Raw genomic sequence first — 11,004 nt, 5'->3', positions numbered from 1 at the left:
TTCAACTTGGGATGGCCCAATCCATACAATAGAATAGAGTAGACTAAAATAGAAGACTATAATAGAGTAGAATAGAACATAATAGACTAAAATATAATAGACTAGAATATAATAGAGTAGAATAGACTAGAATATAATAGAGTAGAATAGACTAGAATATAATAGAGTAGAATAGACTAGAATATAATAGAGTAGAATAGACAAGAATATAATAGAGTAGAATAGACTAGAATATAATAGAGTAGAATAGACTAGAATATAATAGAGTAGAATAGACTAGAATATAATAGAGTAGAATAGACAAGAATAGACTAGAACATAATACACTAAAATCTAATATAATAGACTAGAATATAATAGAGTAGAATAGACTAGAATAGACAAATAGAATAGACTAGAATATAATAGAGTAGAATCTACTAAAATATAATAGTGTAGAATAGACAAGAATAGAGTAGACTAGAACATAATAGACTAAAATGTAATAGAGTAGAATAGACTAAAATAGAATAGACTAGAATATAATAAAGTAGAATAGACTAGACTATAAGAGAGTAGAATATACTAACATATAATAGAGTAGAATAGACTATAATAGAATATACTAAAGTATAATAGAGTAGAATCGAAGACTATATTATAATGACTATAAAATAAACTGTAAGAGTAGAATAGAAGACTATATTATAATGACTATAATAGAGTAGAATAGAAGACTATAATATAATATGACTATAATATAATAGAGTAGAATAGACTAGAAGACTATAATATAACATGACTATAATAGAGTAGAATAGACTATAAGACTATATTATAATATGACTATAATATAATAGAGTAGAATAGACTAGAAGACTATAATATAATAGAGTAGAATAGACTAGAAGACTATATTATAATATAGTAGAATAGAAGACTATAATATAATAGAAGACTATAATATAATATAGTAGAATAGAAGACTATAATATAACATGACTATAATAGAGTAGAATAGACTATAAGACTATAATATAACATGACTATAATAGAGTAGAATAGACTAGAAGACTATATTATAATATGACTATAATATAATAGAGTAGAATAGAAGACTATAATATAATATGACTATAATATAATAGAGTAGAATAGACTAGAAGACTATAATATAACATGACTATAATAGAGTAGAATAGACTATAAGACTATATTATAATATGACTATAATATAATAGAGTAGAATAGAAGACTATAATATAATATGACTATAATATAATAGAGTAGAATAGACTAGAAGACTATAATATAACATGACTATAATAGAGTAGAATAGACTATAAGACTATATTATAATATGACTATAATATAATAGAGTAGAATAGAAGACTATAATATAATATGACTATAATATAATAGAGTAGAATAGACTAGAAGACTATAATATAATATGACTATAATAGAGTAGAATAGACTATAAGACTATATTATAATATGACTATAATATAATAGAGTAGAATAGACTAGAAGACTATAATATAACATGACTATAATAGAGTAGAATAGAATAGAAGACTATATTATAATATGACTATAATATAATAGAGTAGAATAGAAGACTATAATATAATATGACTATAATATAATAGAGTAGAATAGACTAGAAGACTATAATATAATATAGTAGAATAGAAGACTATAATATAATATGACTATATTATAATATGACTATAATATAATAGAAGACTATAATATAATAGAGTAGAATAGAAGACTATAATATAATAGAGTAGAATAGAAGACTATAATATAATATGACTATAATATAATAGAGTAGAATAGACTAGAAGACTATAATATAATAGAGTAGAATAGAAGACTATAATATAATATAGTAGAATAGAAGACTATAATATAATATGACTATAATATAATAGAGTAGAATAGACTAGAAGACTATAATATAACATGACTATAATAGAGTAGAATAGACTAGAAGACTATAATATAACATGACTATAATAGAGTAGAATAGACTATAAGACTATATTATAATATGACTATAATAGAGTAGAATAGACTAGAAGACTATATTATAATGACTATAATATAATATAGTAGAATAGAAGACTATAATATAATATGACTATAATATAATAGAGTAGAATAGACTAGAAGACTATAATATAACATGACTATAATAGAGTAGAATAGACTAGAAGACTATATTATAATATGACTATAATAGAGTAGAATAGACTAGAGTATAATAGAATAGACTATAATATAAGAGACTAGTATATGATTGGCTCAGCAGAGAATTCCCCAAAGAAGCACAACACACCTCCTGATTGGGGTTTACATGCCACTGAGTAAGGAGCAGGCATCCAAGCCACTCACACACAACCTGTTGTTCAGCGTCAGAGCTGTTCAGAGCCACTGTCCACAGCTTGAAGCCATCATTCAGCCCATCTAATCTAACACAAAGGGCATTGATAGACTTTCTGAATGTCAACTTATAGAAATCAGAGAACTGCTGGAGACTTTCCAAATTTAATCAGTAATTAGTGTGGCGTTTGTCATGTCCTGAGGTCTCCGTGTCCCAGCAGCCTGTCCGTTTCTAGGAGTATGGTGAGTGTGTGTGTAAGCAAGTGTGTGTGTGGGGGGGGGGGGGGGGGGGGGGGGGGGGGGTTGATTCTTCTGGGCACTTTTGGGGATTTTAGGTCCCCACAAGGATAGTAAAACAAGGAAAATTGTCCCTTATGAGGACATTTCCCACATCCGCATGAGGACAAAGGCTATGCTAAATTTAGGGGTTAGGTTAGAATTAGGACTAGGGTTGAATTAGGGTTAGGTTTAGAATTAGGGTTAGGTTTAGAATTAGGCTTAGGTTTAGAATTAGGACTAGGGTTGAATTATGGTTAGGTTTAGAATTATGGTTAGGTTTAGAATTAGGCTTAGGTTTAGAATTAGGACTAGGGTTGAATTATGGTTAGGTTTAGAATTAGGACTAGGGTTGAATTATGGTTAGGTTTAGAATTATGGGGAAGTAGGATTTTGAATGGAAATCAATTGTAGGTCCCCACGAGGATAGAAGAACAAAATGGGTGTGTACATTTTTTCCTACCTTATCAGGACCACACTGTCCTGACAAGTCACCACAATGTCCTGATAAGATAGGAAAACAAGAACAATTTAGAAAAGTCAGGACTTTTATGTCCTGAATTTGTTAAAATGTTAAGTTTAAGGGTTAGGTTTAGGGTTAAGGTTAGGACAAGCTCACTCTCCTTGCTTGTTTTATTACATGAGTCCAAATTACTGATCTGATTTCACCTCCACTAATTAATTGAATAACTCCAACTCTCCTCTATCATGACTGAGGGTGGTTGGTTCTGATTCTGTTGAGTACGATTTAACAGAAGGAGCAGATTTTGAATTACACTAATGAGGACAGACCTCAACCTAACTCAGTAATTCTGTACTATTTACTTATATAGTTTTTTTTGCCTTAAGTCCTTGAGAACAGGTTCTCTTTTACAATAAGGACCTAACCAAGCTAAATATTGAAGATGCTATATTTATACCATTAAAAATAGAATGCTTGGTAGTTATCCCAAAATAGTTGTTTAAGTCCAACCCTTACCTTAGTCTAATTGGGTGGCCTGTGGTGGGATGAATCATGAGACCAAACACAATGGGGTGTGTGGAGCACCTATAGGGGAGCATTGTTAGCCTGGATGCCTGTCTGTTGTTTGGCAGTAGAGCAGGAACATACTGGCACCCAGGCCAGAGGAGAAAACAAAGCCCCCTCAGAATGTATCAGGTCCCAAGGTTGCTAACCGGAGGCTCAACCCCCAGTTCATTCCCATCATCCCTTTCATGCTCTTGGCCAGGGGAGAGAGGAGCGTCTCGACCCCCAGTTCATTCCCATCACCTCTTTCATGCTCTTGGCCAAGGGAGAGGACTTAGGGGGGTATAGAGTACTGAGGACCGAGGATGGTATATAGTAGTGAGGACTAAGGGGGGTGTAGAGTAGTGAGGACTGAGGGGGGTATAGAGTACTGAGGACCGAGGGTGGTATATAGTAGTGAGGACTAAGGGGGGTATAGAGTAGTGAGGACTGAGGGGGGGTATAGAGTACTGAGGACAGAGGGTGGTATATAGTAGTGAGGACTAAGGGGGGTATAGAGTAGTGAGGACTGAGGGGGGTATAGAATAGTGAGGACTAAGGGGGGTGGTATAGAATAGTGAGGACTGAGGGGGTATAGAGTAGTGAGGACTGAGGGGGGTGGTATAGAGTAGTGAGGACTAAGGGGGGTGGTATAGAGTAGTGAGGACTGAGGGGGTATAGAGTAGTGAGGACTGAGGGGGTATAGAGTAGTGAGGACTAAGGGTGGGTGGTGTATAGTAGTGAGGACTAAGGGGGTGGTATAGAGTAGTGAGGACTATGGGGGGTATAGAGTAGTGAGGACTAAGGGGGGTGGTATATAGTAGTGAGGACTAAGGGGGTGATATAGAGTAATGAGGACTAAGGGGGGTGGTATAGAGTAGTGAGGACTAAGGGGGGTGGTATAGAGTAGTGAGGACTGAGGGGGGTATAGAGTACTGAGGACCGAGGGTGGTATATAGTAGTGAGGACTAAGGGGGGTATAGAGTAGTGAGGACTGAGGGGGGTATAGAGTAGTGAGGACTGAGGGTGGTATAGAATAGTGAGGACTGAGGGGGGTATAGAGTAGTGAGGACCAAGGGGGGTGGTATAGAGTAGTGAGGACTAAGGGGGTGGTATAGAGTAGTGAGGACTATGGGGGGTATAGAGTAGTGAGGACTAAGGGGGGTGGTATAAAGTAGTGAGGACTGAGGGGGTATAGAGTAGTGAGGACTAAGGGTGGGTGGTATATAGTAGTGAGGACTGAGGGGGTGGTATAGAGTAGTGAGGACTATGGGGGGTATAGAGTAGTGAGGACTAAGGGGGTGGTATAGAGTAGTGAGGGCTAAGGGGGGTGGTATAGAGTAGTGAGGACTAAGGGGGTGGTATAGAGTAGTGAGGACTATGGGGGTATAGAGTAGTGAGGACTATGGGGGTATAGAGTAGTGAGGACTGAGGGTGGGTGGTATATAGTAGTGAGGACTAAGGGGGGTATAGAGTAGTGAGGACTATGGGGGTATAGAGTAGTGAGGACTATGGGGGGTATAGAGTAGTGAGGACTAAGGGGGGTGGTATAGAGTAGTGAGGACTAAGGGGGGTGGTATAGAGTAGTGAGGACTAAGGGGAGTGGTATAAAGTAGTAAGGACTGAGGGGGGTATAGAGTAGTCAGGACTGAGGGGGGTATAGAATAGTGAGGACTGAAGGGGGTATAGAGTAGTGAGGACTGAGGGGGTATAGAGTACTGAGGACCGAGGGTGGTATATAGTAGTGAGGACTAAGGGGGGTATAGAGTAGTGAGGACTGAGGGGGGTATAGAGTAGTGAGGACTGAGGGTGGTATAGAATAGTGAGGACTGAGGGGGGTATAGAGTAGTGAGGACTAAGGGGGGTGGTATAGAATAGTGAGGACTGAGGGGGTATAGAGTAGTGAGGACTGAGGGGGGTGGTATAGAGTAGTGAGGACTGAGGGGGTATAGAGTAGTGAGGACTAAGGGTGGGTGGTATAGAGTAGTGAGGACTAAGGGGGTGGTATAGAGTAGTGAGGACTAAGGGGGGTGGTATAGAGTAGTGAGGACTAAGGGGGTGGTATAGAGTAGTGAGGACTGAGGGGGGTATAGAGTACTGAGGACCGAGGGTGGTATATAGTAGTGAGGACTAAGGGGGGTATAGAGTAGTGAGGACTGAGGGGGGTACAGAGTAGTGAGGACTGAGGGTGGTATAGAATAGTGAGGACTGAGGGGGGTATAGAGTAGTGAGGACTAAGGGGGGTGGTATAGAGTAGTGAGGACTAAGGGGGTGGTATAGAGTAGTGAGGACTAAGGGGGGTGGTATAGAATAGTGAGGACTGAGGGGGTATAGAGTAGTGAGGACTAAGGGTGGGTGGTATATAGTAGTGAGGACTAAGGGGGTGGTATAGAGTAATGAGGACTATGGGGGTATAGAGTAGTGAGGACTATGGGGGGTATAGAGTAGTGAGGACTAAGGGGGGTGGTATAGAGTAGTGAGGACTAAGGGGGGTGGTATAGAGTAGTGAGGACTAAGGGGGGTGGTATAGAGTAGTGAGGACTATGGGGGTATAGAGTAGTGAGGACTAAGGGGGGTATAGAGTAGTGAGGACTAAGGGGGGTGGTATAGAGTAGTGAGGACTAAGGGGGGTATAGAGTAGTGAGGACTAAGGGGGGTGGTATAGAGTAGTGAGGACTAAGGGGGGTATAGAGTAGTGAGGACTAAGGGGGGTGGTATAGAGTAGTAAGGACTAAGTGGGGTGGTATAGAGTAGTAAGGACTAAGGGGGGTATAGAGTAGTGAGGACTGAGGGGGGTATAGAGTAGTCAGGACTGAGGGGGGTATAGAATAGTGAGGACTGAAGGGGGTATAGAGTAGTGAGAACTGAGGGGGGTATAGAATAGTGAGGACTGAGGGGGGTATAGAGTAGTGAGGACTGAGGGGGGTATAGAATAGTGAGGACTGAAGGGGGTATAGAGTAGTGAGGACTGAGGGGGGTATAGAATAGTGGGGACTGAGGGGGGTGTAGAGTAGTGAGGACTGAGGGGGGTATAGAGTAGTGAGGACTGAGGGTGGTATAGAATAGTGAGGACTGAGGGGGGTATAGAGTAGTGAGGACTAAGGGGGTGGTATAGAATAGTGAGGACTGAGGGGGTATAGAGTAGTGAGGACTGAGGGGGGTGGTATAGAGTAGTGAGGACTAAGGGGGGTGGTATAGAATAGTAAGGACTGAGGGGGGTATAGAATAGTGAGGACTGAGGGGGGTATAGAATAGTGAGGACTGAGGGGGGTATAGAATAGTGAGGACTGAGGGGGGTATAGAATAGTGAGGACTGAGGGGGGTATAGAGTAGTGAGTACTGAGGGGGTATAGAATAGTGAGGACTGAGGGGGGTATAGAATAGTGAGGACTGAGGGGGGTATAGAGTAGTGAGGACTGAGGGGGGTATAGAATAGTGAGGACTGAGGGGGGTATAGAATAGTGAGAACTGAGGGGGGTATAGAGTAGTGAGGACTGAGGGGGGTATAGAATAGTGAGGACCGAGGGGGGTATAGAGTAGTGAGGACTGAGGGGGGTATAGAATAGTGAGGACTGAGGGGGGTATAGAGTAATGAGGACTGAGGGGGGTATAGAATAGTGAGGACTGAGGGGGGGGTATAGAGTAATGAGGACTGAGGGGGGTATAGAATAGTGAGGACTGAGGGGGGTATAGACTAGTGAGGACTGAGGGGGGTACACTAGTGAGGACTGAGGGGGATATATAGTAGTGAGGACTGAGGGGGGTATAGAATAGTGAGGACCGAGGGGGGTATAGAGAAGGCATTGTTTTGTTCATATGTGTGAGAGAAAGTGACATTCTCTGCTGGCGTTGCATTTGTTCCTACTGTGAACCGAGATAGACTAACGTTACGTCACTAGAAACTGACAGTGTTGTACTGCACAGAACAGTCGTAGTACGCACAAAGATCACAAAACACATTTTATTTTATTTCATCAAATTGATGGCACAACTAAAAGAAATAGTGATATCTACAATTCTACCAATGCTTTACAACAAACAGAGACATACATGTTAAATAAACCATGTAAACACATCTAAAAGACAAACCTCCCAGTTTGTGGAATTTCCTATTAAAACAACATAAGAGAGAACTCATTTAAAACAAACAATGTAATTACAATGAATGGCTGCCTGGCAACTGACAGTCACTGAAGTTCTTAAGACATAAACAAACAATGTAATTACAATGAATGGCTGCCTGGCAACTGACAGTCACTGAGGTTCTTAAGACATAAACAAACAATGTAATTACAATGAATGGCTGCCTGGCAACTGACAGTCACTGAAGTTCTTAAGACATAAACAAACAATGTAATTACAATGAATGGCTGCCTGGCAACTGACAGTCACTGAGGTTCTTAAGACACAAACAAACAATGTAATTACAATGAATGGCTGCCTGGCAACTGACAGTCACTGAGGTTCTTAAGACACAAACAAACAATGTAATTACAATGAATGGCTGCCTGGCAACTGACAGTCACTGAAGTTCTTAAGACATAAACAAACAATGGATTAACAATGAATGGCTGCCTGGCAACTGACAGTCACTGAGGTTCTTAAGACACAAACAAACATGCTAATCACACGTTCACCTCCTGACAGACTGTACTGATGTTTCCTGTGGTGAAAGTACATTCCACTGATGGTTGCGGTTTGCCGTGACGATAAAACCAGTCGAAAACCACTAGGGATCGTTCTCTCGTCACTTAGAGGCCCGCTCCGTGACCCAGTCGATGACCTGCAATACAACCAATAAAAACACATGGGTATGTTTACAATTTACAAACTCTTCATGAACAATTTCTAACCTGAACACCCCTCGACTTCTGAAGAACATGGTTCAAAGTTCACCTTCGTAAGGGGAAGGTAAAATATGTAATAAATGGTTGACAGGTTACCTGCTTGGCATTGCTGCTGGCTGCTTTCATCATTTCCTCATGAAGGCCCCTGGACGTCTTCAGATCCTTTTGGAGAAAAGGAATACATTGTGATGCCAGCTTATGTCTCTATAGTCTCTGGGGTGATGATGTAACAGTCAGCTTATCTCTCTATAGTCTCTGGGGTGATGATGTAACAGTCAGCTTATCTCTCTATAGTCTCTGGGGTGATGATGTAACAGTCAGCTGCTATAGTCAGGTCAGACAGCCAGTTTATCTCTCTATAGTCTCTGGGGTGATGATGTAACAGTCAGCTTATCTCTCTATAGTCTCTGGGGTGATGATGTAACAGTCAGCTTATCTCTCTATAGTCTCTGGGGTGATGATGTAACAGTCAGCTTATCTCTCTATAGTCTCTGGGGTGATGATGTAACAGTCAGCTTATCTCTCTATAGTCTCTGGGGTGATGATGTAACAGTCAGCTTCTCTCTATAGTCTCTGGGGTGATGATGTAACAGTCATCTTATCTCTCTATAGTCTCTGGGGTGATGATGTAACAGTCAGCTTATCTCTCTATAGTCTCTGGGGTGATGATGTAACAGTCAGCTTATCTCTCTATAGTCTCTGGGGTGATGATGTAACAGTCAGCTTATCTCTCTATAGTCTCTGGGGTGATGATGTAACAGTCAGTTTATCTCTCTATAGTCTCTGGGGTGATGATGTAAGTCAGCTTATCTCTCTATAGTCTCTGGGGTGATGATGTAACAGTCAGCTGCTATAGTCAGGTCAGACAGTCAGCTTATCTCTCTATAGTCTCTGGGGTGATGATGTAAGTCAGCTTATCTCTCTATAGTCTCTGGGGTGATGATGTAACAGTCAGCTGCTATAGTCAGGTCAGACAGCCAGTTTATCTCTCTATAGTCTCTGGGGTGATGATGTAACAGTCAGCTTATCTCTCTATAGTCTCTGGGGTGATGATGTAACAGTCAGCTTATCTCTCTATAGTCTCTGGGGTGATGATGTAACAGTCAGCTTATCTCTCTATAGTCTCTGGGGTGATGATGTAAGTCAGCTTATCTCTCTATAGTCTCTGGGGTGATGATGTAACAGTCAGCTGCTATAGTCAGGTCAGACAGTCAGCTTATCTCTCTATAGTCTCTGGGGTGATGATGTAAGTCAGCTTATCTCTCTATAGTCTCTGGGGTGATGATGTAACAGTCAGCTGCTATAGTCAGGTCAGACAGCCAGTTTATCTCTCTATAGTCTCTGGGGTGATGATGTAACAGTCAGCTTATCTCTCTATAGTCTCTGGGGTGATGATGTAACAGTCAGCTTATCTCTCTATAGTCTCTGGGGTGATGATGTAACAGTCAGCTTATCTCTCTATAGTCTCTGGGGTGATGATGTAACAGTCAGCTTATCTCTCTATAGTCTCTGGGGTGATGATGTAACAGTCAGCTTCTCTCTATAGTCTCTGGGGTGATGATGTAACAGTCATCTTATCTCTCTATAGTCTCTGGGGTGATGATGTAACAGTCAGCTTATCTCTCTATAGTCTCTGGGGTGATGATGTAACAGTCAGCTTATCTCTCTATAGTCTCTGGGGTGATGATGTAACAGTCAGCTTATCTCTCTATAGTCTCTGGGGTGATGATGTAACAGTCAGCTTATCTCTCTATAGTCTCTGGGGTGATGATGTAACAGTCAGTTTATCTCTCTATAGTCTCTGGGGTGATGATGTAAGTCAGCTTATCTCTCTATAGTCTCTGGGGTGATGATGTAACAGTCAGCTGCTATAGTCAGGTCAGACAGTCAGCTTATCTCTCTATAGTCTCTGGGGTGATGATGTAAGTCAGCTTATCTCTCTATAGTCTCTGGGGTGATGATGTAACAGTCAGCTGCTATAGTCAGGTCAGACAGCCAGTTTATCTCTCTATAGTCTCTGGGGTGATGATGTAACAGTCAGCTGCTATAGTCAGGTCAGACAGTCAGCTTATCTCTCTATAGTCTCTGGGGTGATGATGTAAGTCAGCTTATCTCTCTATAGTCTCTGGGGTGATGATGTAACAGTCAGCTGCTATAGTCAGGTCAGACAGCCAGTTTATCTCTCTATAGTCTCTGGGGTGATGATGTAACAGTCAGCTTATCTCTCTATAGTCTCTGGGGTGATGATGTAACAGTCAGCTTATCTCTCTATAGTCTCTGGGGTGATGATGTAACAGTCAGCTTATCTCTCTATAGTCTCTGGGGTGATGATGTAACAGTCAGCTGCTATAGTCAGGTCAGACAGACAGTTTATCTCTCTATAGTCTCTGGGGTGATGATGTAAGTCAGCTTATCTCTCTATAGTCTCTGGGGTGATGATGTAACAGTCAGCTGCTATAGTCAGGTCAGACAGTCAGCTTATCTCTCTATAGTCTCTGGGGTGAT

General features: G+C 40.8%; 1 protein-coding gene across 5 annotated transcripts in view; it reads right to left on the bottom strand.

Annotated features, from left to right (window-relative positions):
- Positions 1–7,599: 7,599 nt before the first annotated feature.
- The window catches only part of LOC110520696 (MDM2 binding protein), a 51,776-nt gene continuing 48,371 nt past the window's right edge, over positions 7,600–11,004 (bottom strand). For all 5 annotated transcript variants that reach the window (XM_036935531.1, XM_036935527.1, XM_036935534.1 and 2 more), the window contains 2 exons: positions 8,596–8,661; positions 7,600–8,435 (listed from right to left, as the gene is read on the bottom strand). In XM_036935531.1, the coding sequence (XP_036791426.1) occupies positions 8,400–8,435; positions 8,596–8,661 (102 nt within the window). In that variant the 3' untranslated portion in view covers positions 7,600–8,399. The remainder of the gene's footprint in view (positions 8,436–8,595; positions 8,662–11,004) is intronic.

Source organism: Oncorhynchus mykiss, chromosome 2, assembly GCF_013265735.2.
Source record: "Oncorhynchus mykiss isolate Arlee chromosome 2, USDA_OmykA_1.1, whole genome shotgun sequence".
Lineage (NCBI taxonomy): Eukaryota > Metazoa > Chordata > Actinopteri > Salmoniformes > Salmonidae > Oncorhynchus > Oncorhynchus mykiss.
Note: the sequence above shows the minus strand (reverse complement) of the source record. Positions and strands in the feature narration are given on the sequence as shown.